The 13991-nt window shown below is 33.1% G+C and overlaps 3 protein-coding genes and 1 non-coding gene across 6 annotated transcripts; all 4 read right to left on the reverse strand.

The window, feature by feature from the left end:
- Positions 1-633: 633 nt before the first annotated feature.
- LOC145619617 (ureide permease 2-like) lies at positions 634-3820 on the reverse strand. Of its 2 annotated transcripts, none has more exons than XM_081674391.1 (7): positions 3708-3820; positions 2864-3163; positions 2074-2212; positions 1802-1976; positions 1583-1691; positions 1024-1398; positions 634-929 (listed from the first exon to the last, which is right to left on the reverse strand). In XM_081674391.1, exons 2-7 carry the CDS (start codon positions 3098-3100, stop codon positions 777-779), a joined length of 1188 nt encoding a protein of 395 aa, XP_081530517.1. In that variant the 5' UTR covers positions 3101-3163; positions 3708-3820; the 3' UTR covers positions 634-776. The 2 variants fall into 2 exon arrangements, with proteins under 2 accessions (XP_081530517.1, XP_081530472.1); XM_081674346.1 differs by lacking the exon at positions 3708-3820 and adding an exon at positions 3496-3594.
- A 1086-nt stretch (positions 3821-4906) lies between these two features.
- LOC145619732 (ureide permease 2-like) lies at positions 4907-8345 on the reverse strand. Of its 2 annotated transcripts, none has more exons than XM_081674457.1 (8): positions 8122-8345; positions 7113-7364; positions 6749-6893; positions 6492-6666; positions 6243-6322; positions 6041-6138; positions 5552-5926; positions 4907-5434 (listed from the first exon to the last, which is right to left on the reverse strand). In XM_081674457.1, exons 2-8 carry the CDS (start codon positions 7347-7349, stop codon positions 5279-5281), a joined length of 1266 nt encoding a protein of 421 aa, XP_081530583.1. In that variant the 5' UTR covers positions 7350-7364; positions 8122-8345; the 3' UTR covers positions 4907-5278. The 2 variants fall into 2 exon arrangements, with proteins under 2 accessions (XP_081530583.1, XP_081530630.1); XM_081674504.1 differs by having other exon boundaries at positions 6243-6289; positions 8122-8344.
- A 330-nt stretch (positions 8346-8675) lies between these two features.
- TRNAP-AGG (transfer RNA proline (anticodon AGG)) lies at positions 8676-8747 on the reverse strand. Its single transcript has one exon. It is a non-coding gene; the product is annotated as a tRNA-Pro (tRNA).
- Positions 8748-8843: 96 nt separating this feature from the next.
- Positions 8844-13165, reverse strand: LOC145619856 (uncharacterized). Its single transcript, XM_081674577.1, has 9 exons — positions 12946-13165; positions 12022-12142; positions 11876-11943; positions 11389-11448; positions 11095-11253; positions 10260-10406; positions 9683-9897; positions 9432-9540; positions 8844-9351 (listed from the first exon to the last, which is right to left on the reverse strand). The coding sequence occupies exons 1-9, from the start codon at positions 13084-13086 to the stop codon at positions 9268-9270; spliced, it is 1104 nt and encodes a 367-aa protein (XP_081530703.1). The 5' UTR covers positions 13087-13165; the 3' UTR covers positions 8844-9267.
- Positions 13166-13991: the final 826 nt, after the last annotated feature.

Consider the following 13991-nt stretch of genomic DNA (forward strand, 5'->3'; position numbering starts at 1 on the left):
TCTTCATCATTGTGGAACAGCTAAAGATTTTCTTGTTTAGGGAACAATAATAAATACCAGATTATTCTTTCCACAATTATCGCTGGAATATGAACAAGTATCATTTTCAAAAACATCTCCATTAGGGGTGCATGGTGAAATTTTGTAACAATTCAGGAGTATATGGTGAATTTGAAATTTTTAAGGGGTTTATTATGAATAAACAAAAAACTTAAAGAGTATAAGGTAAAAAAACCTATAATCATTATAATTTTTGAATAACCATGCATATGACAAGAATATATAACCTTAATAGACTAAACCAAATACATAAGTAACGCAAAAAAATTTAAATTAAATTAGAGTAACTATCTAAAACTCTAAAAGTCAAGGTTGGATTAGTTTAGTTTGGTTACAATCCCAAAAGAGCTGAAGGTGGGCACTGGCACATTGATTGAAAAGTGCAAGATGAAGTAAATTTGAAGAATTGTATGGAACCCATATACTATTATTTTCCCTAAGAGAGTATCATTCATGCCAAGTCTGTTGACGTTTTATGTAGTCAAACTCTCCTCCAACATAACTTAATTAATTTAACACACTGATGATTTATAAAGTTAATATCGTATGATTTTAACTGTTTTGCATGATTTTATCCCTAGGAATGACTTGTATGTTTATAAAGAATATATAACATTTTTATTTATCCAAATGTTTAAGACAGTGTTCAATAACATTAATCAGCACTTTTGTGTATAAAAACGCCTAACACCTAAATTCCTTCGAAGCTAAATAAATCATTTCCTATGTCCTGAAGATGCCATCAGGATACCAACTGCTACAACGAACATCAACAACATGCTAACTAGTAATATATATGTTCTTCTTGAAGATTTTCTGTACTCGCCGAATAGTAGTACAGCCCAAAAGGTGCTAACCAGAGGAAGTGCCTGGTAATAACATCCAAAAATTTATACAAGTTAGTGTAATGTATTTAGAGTTAATCCATGGATTTGTACGCGCTGTAGATGAAATCTGACATACCTGAACTGCATCAGCTGCAGCATAACCTGCAGCCTGACCTCCCATGAACTGAAGACCATTCCCAAAACCACAGAGAAGCCCTGCAAGTAAGGCCCACCCTCTTCCTTTCGAGTCTGCTATGTAGGCCTTAATCGATGACTTGGGCAAGTTCAATATAGGGTGGTATAGGAATGTGATGTTCAGAACGATGGCAACCACGAAACAACAGACTGAGAAGTAAAAGAAAGCAGTGTAAACCACCAAATGAGGGACTCCTTTCTTTAGGAGATGGAACTGGTCATTTGTTGCTAGGTTGAAAGCAGGAGAGAATAGAGAGAAGCAGATCCCGGAAAAGAAAGTTATAGCGAGTCCAAGCCAAATGCTCCTATCAAACACCTGCATATGATGGAATTGAACGATTTCAATGATAAATAATCAACAAATGTATGATACTAAACACCGGAACCATTCAATAAAATTTATAATTGCTAGTCAAATATTACATGTAATTAAAGTCTGCTAGTCAGCTTTTAACTAGTAACTATCAAATTTGATGATGTTTGATAAGTATAACTAGTACCTTTATGGATCTCTTGTCCTCTAATTCAATGAGATATTCTGCAGTGCCAAACTGTGCCGGTACCTTGACTTCTTTTCCGTTTTCAGGATCCTTTGAAGCACCCTTATTCCTGTTAAATTTCGACTGTGTTAATAACATTGTGTATGAATGGAAACCAAGCTACTGACTACTGTTACTGTATGATGAAAAAAGCAGGACAAGAAAAGAAGTGAGATATACACTACTTTGTCTTCATAACCACTTGACAAATGACTGAGCTTTTTCTTGTTATCTGATGCATTAGATGAGTGAACAAGTGATCCCAAAATGACAGCAATCAAAAAACACGCGACACCAGGGAAAAGTATGTAAGCCTTGTTAATTTTGTCATCCAGAAAATAGTTTAGTGTAGTTCCTGTAAGTATCGAAAGCAGACAGTAGAGAACATCTCAGTAACAAACATCCTCAACTTGTAAAATGGAAAGATTGAGCTCAGAACAGAAGGAAAATACCTATTACAACAGTAATGCTAGCAGAGACCACCTCTACTACTGATAAACCTACTAATGCCCAAGCATATTGTGTGGACAGATTTCCGATACTGAGGACTACTCCACCAACCATTGCGAATAACACTGAGGGCCAGTTATCCTGCAACAAATAGCCTTAAAAATGTTTTAAATCATCACTAGTTCTGTAAAAAATACACAGACTATTTATCAGTTAATTGCATAAGGTTATGTTTCTACTGATTCTACTGTCTGATGCATCAGTTAGTCAAATTCTTAAATTAAAAGTCGTATTACATCTTATTTGATGAAAGGAAAGAACCAAAAAAAATTAAAGAATTCCTCCCATCAAATCTTCTAATGAATAAATGTGCATTCCTTCTCGAAATTAATTACAAGCTTGCAACATATTGACTTAGCAATGTTCTCCAGAGAAATCATGATTTTGTTTTGTCATGAATATCGTAAATTAATTCAAAGTACGGAGTATCAATTTTGAAAAGCCATCAAATGTTTATTAGTAACCATAAAGGGCTACATATATCATTATCCAAATTTTAATGGTCATTATGTTGCGATTCATCCTTTACAAAGGCACAAAGCACAAGTATTCAACTCATTTTGATCTCCTCATTTGTCATATATCACAAAAAAGAGCAAATATCTTGCTTATAAACAAACAGAAGTTACAGAACAAGGTCATGTACAAGTATAACCATTCAATTTTCAAATAACATCTAAAAAATTGCATCAATTTATATTAAAATGAGCAGAATAAAACAAGTTAGGTGACCTGATAAAGTTGGGTGATGAAATTAGGCATTCCTGGTTTGGCATCCCCCATCTGACCAAGAGTAAGGGCAATGATCACAGCAGCCAGGAGATTGGTTATGGAGTAATCAAGATAAGTATGTTGAGGAAGCCGGCCTCGCCTTTCGAGGAAGGCTAATACAGCAGGCCATGTCCCCAAGAACAGCAATGAAAAGAGCATACATGCTATTGCCCCTCCTTTGCTCTCTACTAGAAACATCTTTAACCCACTTACAATTATCTTCTGATCAAATACTAGTAAACTTGCTTCCTTAAACTCCTCCTGATCATCATATTACACATTTATAGTCATTAATCATCAGAAAATTATAAGCACATACACTTTACAATTAAAAATTTAATCTTTTTCTATTTAGAATCAACAAAATTCAATCTTGAAATCCTTGATAAAACACACAATGATCCAGAGTGCTTTTTTTTTTTTTTTTTTTTTTTTTGAGCATTGTATAATAATTCAAAATTCCCAGATCTAAGAAAAGAAGGAAAAAAAAGATATACACACAAATTTCCAAAAAAAAATCATGAAATTCAGCAAGCAAAACAAAAATAAATAATATAAATTCTATGATAAGAACTCAATCTTATGAAACTTACCATTTTGAGAAAAAATGAAAAAAATAATTATTCAGTAATAGGAAACAAGCATTATAATTAGAAAATGATAACCCCACAAAAAAGAAAGATGACATGATACATTTCATAGAAAACAAACATCAATCAATTCACAACAAAATTAAATATCCAATGAAAACAAACAAAATTATATAATTAATACTTTGTACTATAATTTAAACAAGAAAGCTTACCCAAAATTGATGTGATATTGATTGAAACAGAGTATTATTTACTAAACCATTTTTATTTTTCTTTTTTGTGATGATGATAATAATGGAGTTTTGGATATAAAATTTGACTAAAATAGTTTTACTACTGCTGTATATAGTGGGTAGGTGGATTGTAAATTGGTGATTTTAAAAGAAATTTAGTTTGGAGAAGTAATTTTGTAATTGGATGATCATTGCTATGTAATGGGGATCCGTTGACTTTGGAATTTGACTGCATGGAATCTTTTGAAAAGGTAGAATCTTTTTGTTTCCTTATATTTACTGATTCTCAGTATTATTAGTAACAGCCCACTTATTATGAGTCAATTTAAGTGGGCATTTATGAGTTTTTGGCTATTATTGTAAGATTTCACAACATGCCTTTCAATTATTTGGTCCCACTTGCTTAGACAATCTTGAATAATTGTTGCATACTTGCAATGGTGGACCCAACGTTGTTCATATATGAAGTTTTATGGTTCCGCGGTAAAAACTTTGACAATTTTTTTTTCTTTTCATTAGAATCAATTAACTAAATTAAATTATCTTATGCAATGTTCGATAACTCCAAAAATCTGAACCCATGAATCCATAATTGTAACCTATATTATATGAGTCCATCACAAAATCATCCTTTACAAAATCCAATTTTTGGATCGATGGATGACGGTGACTCAACACCCATAAAATCCTAGATCCGTCACAGTATACTTGTATATGCAAGTGTGTGCAAGTAATTTATGGTCAGCGGCTAGATTTGATGAAAACGTCTCATATTTGATTACGTATTTGATTTGAAATAGCTAAAAGTAGAAGTAGAACATTATTTGAAATTACATGATGAATTAATAAAACTTTGAAACGGATATATCTAGCATACAAAGGCTTTATCATAATATGCTAATTGACAATGACATCAATTATAACAAACTCAAAGTCTGATAAACAAAACTCACAATAAATGTGGAGTAGCATAAATTGACATGACTCACTTATGTTCCGTTTTTTTTACTTTAATTGCGAGTTTTAAAAAGTGGATGTTCGAAGTGGCACGTCACATATAATCCTATCACTTGCAATACGTAACTAACAAATTAAATAGAAAAACCAAAATAAAACAAAATGCAGTTTCAATTCAAGTATATTATGGGACTATGGCCCTTCTTTCACCAAAAAAAAGGTAAAGAAAAACAATATACATGTATTTCATTATTATAAGCTAAGCATACAAAGGGAACATGTATTTGCATCAAAACCAATGGATTTTAGAGTTACCAAGGAGTTTATGCAAATTACTTCAGTATTCCTCTAATTTTCAAACAACTACTACTTTCAAAGTAAACCTTTGGCAATTCTTAGCTACTTCCAACCAATCTATCCACCATTTTCCTTGGCAAGAAACTAAGTAAGAAAACATTTAAACAAATTTCATCTAAACTTGTTACACATTCCCATACTAAACACTGAAGAACCGCCAATGAATCATTATTTGTGCATCATCTTATTCAGTATACTCTAGACTGCAACAATTTAGGACATTGTCTGATGCCAGATTATGACTTTCTGTGCCCAGATGATGCCATGAGGATTGCAACCGTGATGATGAACATTGACAGCATGCTAAATAGTAGTGTGTATGTTTTCCTTGAGGATTTCCTGTATTCTCCAAAAGCTACTACACCCCAAAAGGTGCTCACCAATGGAAGTGCCTGATAATTGACACACAAACAATCAAAGAAATTGTTAATACAAAATCGTAATTAGTATGAGGCAATAACAAGAAATCAGTAATCCTGTCTGATCTGCATCACTAGCCTTTGACTGACCTGAACTGCATCAGCTGCAGCATATCCTGCAGCCTGACCTCCCATGAACTGCAGACCATTTCCGAAACCACATAACAAACCAGCCAAAAGGGCCCAACCTCGACCATTCCAGTCCTTAAAGTAAGCCTCAAATGATGACTTTGGCGAGCCAAGGATAGGGCGAAATAGAAAGATGGCATTCAAGATGAGTGCAATAGCAAAAGAGGAGACAGAGAAGTAGAAAAAAGCGGTATATACAACCAAATGAGGCACCCCTTTCTTCAATCTGTGAAACTGATCATTGGTTGCCACATTGAACAGAGGAGAGAAAAAGGAGTAACAAATTCCAGAAAAAAAAGTTAATGCTAAACCAATCCAAATACTCCGGCCAAACACCTGCAAACGGATCAAACAACAAGTGAGTTAACTGAAGCATTAGCTGTTAGAAATTTAGGCTAAATCATCATCAAAAACTACCACAATCAAGACTAATTAATTTAAGCCACTGACCTTAATGGATCTTTTTTCTTCGAGTTGAATGAGGAACTTAGCAGTCCCAAACTCCGGCTCCTTTGTACTTCCATTTGCCTTTTCAAGGTCCATAGGAACTGAAAGCAAAGAGGAAGTTGAGATATTCTATTCCTAGTCCTAGCTAGTCTAGTGGCATCCATATATGCACTATATGTAACACAAATTATCCTAACTTGTCAACCTTTATGAGCAGAAGATGCTCCATCTGAGGCTGAAATGTCGGATTTCCTGTCAAAAGTCGGAGTGGATGACATCACAAGTCTGAAATATTGTTTCATGTACACAATTCGACAAATTGTTACTACTAGTACACTACTATACCTCATAGCAAATGAGCGAATGTATAAAGTTTCATACTTCTTAAATATTGTCCCAAGTAATTCCTAATGGAATTGAATGAGTTCTTTATCATAGTGCAGACAATATATACCTTTCCTCTTCATCGAGTTTACTATCCATATTTTTAAGTTTTGCAGTATTATCAGCATTATTAGATTTGTGAACACCCGAACCCAGGAAGACTGCAATCAAAAAACACCCTACTCCAGGGAACAGGATTTCTGCCTTGTTTATTCTGTCATCCAGGAAATAGTTTACTGTGGTTCCTGTTAATTTACAGGACAATTTATTAATTTCAGTTGTTCCAATACTAGACTAAGGGAGTAGAATGGATATAATAATACGAACCTAAGACAACGGTGATGCTAGCACTAACAACCTCGACAACTGATAATCCAGCTAAAGCCATAGCATACTGTATAGATAAATTTCCTACACTAAGAGCAACTCCACCAGCCATTGCAAAACACGCCGAGGGCCAATTATCTGGTAGCTGTCACATTATTATATACAAGATTAAAACATCTAAAAATATGTGCTGGCAAACGTGCCTAAATGAAATGTGTCAAATAATATGAACCAGTACTGTAAGATCCAATGATCATAGACACAGTTGCTATATGAAAACAGGTTTCTGTTGCATATATTTTTGGAAACTCTTATTATAACACAAAAATGTGACCAAGTTAAAAAGCAAAAGAAAGTTTGTTACCTCAAACAATTGAGTTAAGAAATTAGGCATGTCTGGTTTGCTCTCTCCAATCTCACCTAAAGTAAGTGCTATAAAGATAGCAGCTAAGAGATTGGTGATAGCATAATCAAGGTAAGTATGCTGAGGAAGACGGCCACGCCTTTCGAGGTAAGCCAGTATAGCAGGCCATGTCCCTAGGAAGAACAAAGAGAGTAGCATGCAAAATATAGCTCCTATTTTGCTCTCTACCAGATACATCTTCAATAATCTCACCTGCACAAAATATATTTTTTAAGTCATGAAAAAAACAATATAATGCAACTTAGAAAATTCTTCATGAAATCCTTTTATTTGCCTGACTTTATGCACCAAAAATATCGTTTTGACTTTTATTTTTTTCTAAGGATAAGATCATTATTTTGAATATGGAAGATTTGAAGGTATAATAGATAAACATTAGCTACCATTTAGTCCATTTTTGTAGATCTTCATCCTATAACAACAATAATAGATACAATACATTGAATCAACTGATCTTGCTTTTATTACATGGATTACTCAATTTGGATAAGTTGATCTATCTTCTAATTTGTCTACCCTATCTTAGAATTAATAATCAATGCATATAATACCAAATATAACAATAACAATAATCAACATTAATAATATAATAATAGTCGCGTCACTATAATAATAATAATAATAATAATAATAATAATGGGTATTTTAGTAAAATCATAGACATAACAAAATTTACAACCTCCCTAAGTTTTTGAATTCCAGACACAAATGAAAGCTTCACAGTTTTTTCTACATAAAGAACAAACTAATTTCTGACTCAAATTCGACACGTATGAAATTGATGAAGATAACAACGGATTAAGAATTACTAAACTTACCAATAATTAAGATTATAAATCCCCAAAAATAAAATGTTCTTAAAAACATATGGTCAAAACCCCAGATTCAATAAGATTAAGATAAGCTTATCTAAAAAAAATAAAAAGAGGAGAGAGAAAATGTTGCATACCAATAAAATTTGTTGAAGAACAAGATTGAATCAATGCTTAAAGGAAGAACACAACAATGAATCAATAAAAAGTACGTAACTTTGTTTCTGAAATGGTGAGATTCTATAAATGTAGTTAAAACAGTAGAGAATCAGGAATAAAACCTTAAAATTAGCAAAAACACCCAGAATCTAGATCTTTTTTGAGGTATGCTAATTGGCAACTTTGGCTATTTGTAAATCAATTTATATATAAATGGGTTTTTTTGTCTTCATTTAAAAGGGTGTGACAAAATAAATGAGGTTGTATGTTTTGAAAAGTATAATTTTATAATTATATTATGAGTTGTTATGATTGGTTAGTTTGGCTTGAATTATGGACAGTTTTACACGTTTTAAGAAACAGTACTTGCTTAAGTAATTTATAATACAACATAAGTACATAATAAAGTGTGATTAGTCGTTGATGATTTGCTTAATTTTTCAAAGTCAAACTTTGATAATATGATCATTGGTACGTCATTTTGAAGCGATGTTTAGAAAAAGGGGATGGTTGTTTTAAACAAAAAGAAATAGGGGCATTCCGAGAATTGAACTCGGGACCTCTCGCACCCTAAGCGAGAATCATACCACTAGACCAAATGCCCATTTGATGGTAATTTATAACTGGTTATTTTTATCTACCTTTGTTTTTCATTCAAATATTATAAATTTGAGAAAATAATTTTTAAAAAAATGAGAAAGAAATAAAGTAGACTTGGTATTTATGTTTCTTACAAGCTTTTTCATTGATTTACAGTAGATAACACAAGGAAAATGACACACTTAAGTACTTTACAGAGTGTCAAAATTTGAGGATAAAGAAGAGAGAATGTGCAAAACATATGAAAGAAAGGTACAATACCCCTTATCATTTTATGTTCCTCCTGTTTATCATTACTAGCCTATGCATATCACTCTATTCGTATGAAACTGTCAAACCACCCTTGAAAAAATTATAGCAAAAAGAACAAAAGAACATTTTGAAGTTTTAGATTCGCGTATGAGCAAAGCAATCCGGAAACTAGAGATCCATATCCCTTCGATAGTTAATTTGATGCATGATCCAATTGGTCGATAAGCTCTGCTGCACCCAGGTGAATCTGACCACACTGATGGTCTGCTTGCTTAAAAAGCTTCTTTCCTTGGCATTTTAGCCACGCTTTCCAGGAAGTTTCCCAGCAACTTCTGGTCGAAAACCATGTTTGGAATCTGCAGAGCAAACAATGAGTAAAATTTCATATATAATTAAGGCAAAGTAAAGTGATCTTTAGCTGGTATAATTAGACTACCTTATCTCCAAAATACATTTTGGTATTATTTGCTATCGCTTCAATAAATCTGAGCTCAAGATACTGGGGTGTTAGCTTCAAAGTGTTAGCTTCAGCCTCTTTTACCAATCTGGGAAAGCAGACATCAATATCAGTATCAACATTAGTGGTACTTTGTAAAATTAAAATCATGAGTGGCATAACTGACATGGCATGGGAATTTCACCCCCTCGGCAAATGTTCCGAGGGCTTCCTGGAGTAGAGAGATTCACCTGTAGTAGTAAGCATCAGCCATGCTCTTTTCCCGAGCTAAATTCATCTCATTATCAATTTGTTGCTGGCTTCTGGCACTTTCCTTTTCCATCAGCTTTTGCTCCATGATGATCTTGCTCACAAATGAGTTCTTTTCTGCCTCAGAAATAGCAATTTTTTTCTGTGTCTCTGCCTCCTTCTCAGCAACCTTTTGTTTCTCAATAGCTATTAAAGCCTGAGCGACAGGAGAGATTAAAATTTAAAATAATAAAATGCATGAAACACAAAGAGCTAATACGATATAGCAAAAATAAACCATCCATTGCAAATCAGGGAGGAAAATTAAAAATTTGCAACAAATTTAAGATCCCTCTAAAGTTTAACCAAGGAAAAACTTGACAAACAAAAGAACAGCTACAATTCTTCAATCATGATGACTCTTATAAGTTTAAAAAACACTTTTTCTGCTCCTAAGCAAGGGACCAAACTATCATAAAATCTGCCTACAAATAAATCTGCATCATATTTTACCCAATCCCAATATAACAGAAAATTTCATTCCAGCGATGAAGTCATAAACAGATCCAGTTGATGTACCTTTGTCCTTTCTTCCTCCATCTGTTCATAATTATGCCTTATACTCTCCGGAATGGTAGGTTTTGTGACGCGGACACTGATGATCTCAACACCAGGAGCGTAACGAGTACAGTCACCCTGGAGAGCATCTTTCATCCTCTCATCAATCTGCATAAGATTAACAGTGTGTCAAAAAAATGCAGACTTTCAGCTGAACTTACAAGTATAGGTAAAGAATTACATATAGAATCAATTGAAAACAGAAATTTGACAAGCAAGGAGATGTATCAAAATTGTGAATTCCACAAACATCATTGAAATAGGAACAAGCATAGCAGAAGAGAAGTGATGGGTCAAGAGTTGGCACTTCTAGCTTGCAGCTTACATATAAGTTGGTTGTTTTTTAATGAATAAATCTAGGTTCTAGGAAGTGGATGACCCCAAGATACTTCATGCATTTTCTGTGTTTACATTTCTTCAACTGCAGCTTTCCTAAAAAGCATCACGGCTATGTTTTTATGGTAAGAATTTCTCCACATTTAGTTCAGGTGCTAGCAAAATAAAACCTCTCTAATGATTCCAATGAGTTAAGGCCTTATGTCCATCGACCTCCAAAATACTCATCATTAGCAATCTCCTTAATGTATGGTCATTCTTGTTGTTATATATATATAGCTTGGGAAAGCGATTTAAACAGAAAGACAAGAGGCCCTCTTCCCAAAACCTCTCTAATGGTTCCAATCGATTAAGGCCTTAATTTTGAAGCAGTACAGCTACTTTCAAATTTTACAAAATAGTAGTTATTATATAGCACCAAAAACATCAGAAGCGTCATTCTTGTAATTACGTTGCTCACCTGATCAAACATATCAATATAAACTTGTTGAAGAGCATGGGAACTACAGAATTGATTGATCTCATGATGAATTTTGTCATATATCCATGTCTTATCATAGTGCACACCATAATTCAGAAGAGTATCATATACAGCGTCCTTGTTCAGCCTGTTGACAACCTGAACATAATATTATAACTAAGTTCCACATAATATACAGCAATACAACTCAACTTGAAAAGGCAAAAATCAGTAACACCAATTGATTTGGAGCAATGATACTAATGCAAAGAACCTCCAAGTAATTAAGCATACCTCTATCCTGTTGAAGTTGATCATAACACCTCCTTTTGTGCCACATGGAATATTTCTAACCTACAAAGTACAACTTGAAAAGTCAATACAATTATATATTCTTTTTGTGCCACCTTTTGATATCAAATACTTGCACCATTCCATAATATCGTGCCAATTTCATTTTCCTCGTTTTTGAAGATGTAGCTTTGACCATCAATATCTTTAATTATGTGTTAACAAAAACTATTAAAAAAATAAAAAATAAAAAAAATTAAAAAAAAATTAAAAAAAAAAAACTGATATTATAAAATTACATATTAAGACGAATCTAACAATATGACACATGAGAATTGTTCGCCAAAGGTTTTAAGGTATGTCCATGAAATGGAAATGGACACTATTTTATGGGATAGAGGTGGTAGCAAATTCGACTGGAAAATAAGAAAGCATAAGCACGCTGCTCAATCAAGACAGACAAAAGACCAACGAGGACTCGTAGAACTACCTGGTCAGTCTGAAGCGTCACTTGTATAGGTTCATAATGAGTAATTATAGGCAGCTTCCAGTGAAAACCTGTTTCAAATTAATCAGATGTTTTGCACAAAACATTAATGGAAAACATAAAATGTAACAAAAAACGCAAATTCACACCAGGATCAGTAATTGTTTTGAGCAGGGCACCCCCTCTCCAGTAAACACCAACATGACCTTCAGGCACTTGGTGCAAGATCGTCAAGCTGATCTTGTTTGTTGACGTAGAAGAAAGCACAACCTGCCAAGTTTCCACAGCATATCATACAAATTACTATTCCAAACAAACACAAGACAATCCCACACAAGTGCGTAGTATGATATTTTTCAATAAAACCATGTCCCTAAGTAAACCTAACTGAAACCCGACCATGGCCGATCAATTTCCTTGATGAACACAATAAAAACAATCAAGATTTTGCTACTGTATATATACTTGTAATATCCAATTAAATCTCTGATTGTTGTTGCTTTAGTAAATTTTAATACCCAATTAATGAATTCCTCATTTTCTTCCTTTGAACATGATCAAAAAACTAATGATCATTATATTTGGTGCAATTATACTGAAAAATTTTACTCATTAGCAAACACAAGAAATCATTGAAGATTTTCAAAAGAATGATTAAAACAATTACTATTGGCTCACTTTAACCAAATTTAACTTTGCACCTCATAAAAAGATAAATAGAATAATTAATAAATAAGCATCTAAACTCGATTACCTTTATATATCTGGTCAATCTTATGAAGCAAAGAATTTATTCAAAAAATAACCCTAGAAATTGAAATTGTAGAAAAGAAAAAAATACAAAGAATTTCATGGATTTGATCACTCAATCAATAGATTAATTGATCAAATAAACCTAACATGGCGAAATGAAATCAAATTGAAGCCACATTTCATCAATTTCAACAAATTATAATCGAAGAATTAACACTGGAACAGATTTAAACTCGAACAATTGAAATGCACAGAATGTGATCGATAAAAGTCCGCAGAGAAAAACTAAAGTAAACGATGATTAAAGAGAGAGAAAGTACCGCAGTGAAGGCAGCAACGATGAAGAAGAGCAGAGGTAAGATGCCGGAGAGACCGCCGCCGCCGGAAGCACCACCGGCGGGAGGCTGAGGTGGGCGTTGCTGCGGTGTTTGCTGCTGTTGTTGCTGCAGTAAAGGGTCCATGTGTTAATTGGTTTTTGGTGTATTTCTTGGCAACTTCCTTGAATTGGTTACTTGTTAGGAACACTCACAAAGTCACGATTTCTACCACTCAACTTTGAGTCTATTTATACTTTATTTCTATATATATATATATATATATGCTGACCAAAGACTCAACTTTGTGTGTGTTACGGAGTAAGACGAGTGCTTGTACTCCGTAACAACTATGAAAGTTACAAACAATTCCAATAAAATACTCGGGATGTATGAAATTTGGTTATGAATTACGATAATGGTAATGAATTTAAGTGTTCTAAGCGCATTGTGAATGTGGTGAATTAAGAAGTAAAGCTTGAGTCACTATTTTCATGATCCACTTTTAGAATAATGCAAATTGATTCATGTAACATTATATTTTTAAAGTTGTTTATTTATTTGGTTTGAGACGTGAAAATTTTTATCACTCTCCCAAACTAGCATCTTACTCCTTTTTCAGTTTTTTGTGACATACAAAGTATGTAGCAACAAAACTAACGAGAGTAAGGCCCCATTCTTTTCACCTTAATTTTACTGAACTGAAATTATTTTTACTTAACTGAAATTATTTTTGCTGACCTTAAATTATTTTTACTGAACTTAAATTAATTTTACTAAACTGAAATTATTTTTGCTGAACTGAAATTATTTTTACTGATTTTCTATTATAATTCTTCTTTAAGAAAACTGAATTTTACTAAACTGAAATTATTTTTACTGAACTAAAATTAATTTTACTGAACTGAACTTATTTTTACTGAACTAAAATTATTTTTAGTTAATATTATATTTGTAATAAGGAAAAATCCTTGCCTATTCTTTGCCCTGTATTCTCTCTGCCAGCTGCACTGTGTGTGTGTTGTCATAGTGTTGTAGGAATATTTGTATAC

This window comes from Chenopodium album, chromosome 1, assembly GCF_948465745.1.
Source record: "Chenopodium album chromosome 1, dcCheAlbu1.1, whole genome shotgun sequence".
NCBI classification, from domain to species: Eukaryota; Viridiplantae; Streptophyta; class Magnoliopsida; order Caryophyllales; family Amaranthaceae; genus Chenopodium; species Chenopodium album.

Excerpts from the sequence above, each read along its gene's own strand:
- LOC145619617 (XM_081674346.1), bottom strand. Across the intron at positions 2,213-2,863 it reads TCATCACCCAACTTTATCAG|GATAACTGGCCCTCAGTGTT; the intron begins GTCACCTAACTT and ends TATTTGTTGCAG. Across the intron at positions 1,399-1,582 it reads AGGACAAGAGATCCATAAAG|GTGTTTGATAGGAGCATTTG; the intron begins GTACTAGTTATA and ends CATCATATGCAG.
- LOC145619732 (XM_081674457.1), bottom strand. The coding sequence starts at position 7,349 with ATGTATCTGGTAGAGAGCAAAATAGGAGCTATATTTTGCATGCTACTC. Across the intron at positions 6,139-6,242 it reads AGCATCTTCTGCTCATAAAG|TTCCTATGGACCTTGAAAAG; the intron begins GTTGACAAGTTA and ends CTTTGCTTTCAG. Across the intron at positions 5,927-6,040 it reads AAGAAAAAAGATCCATTAAG|GTGTTTGGCCGGAGTATTTG; the intron begins GTCAGTGGCTTA and ends ATCCGTTTGCAG.
- LOC145619856 (XM_081674577.1), bottom strand. The coding sequence starts at position 13,086 with ATGGACCCTTTACTGCAGCAACAACAGCAGCAAACACCGCAGCAACGC. Across the intron at positions 12,143-12,945 it reads TCGTTGCTGCCTTCACTGCG|GTTGTGCTTTCTTCTACGTC; the intron begins GTACTTTCTCTC and ends GAAACTTGGCAG. Across the intron at positions 10,407-11,094 it reads ATATTGATATGTTTGATCAG|ATTGATGAGAGGATGAAAGA; the intron begins GTGAGCAACGTA and ends AATCTTATGCAG.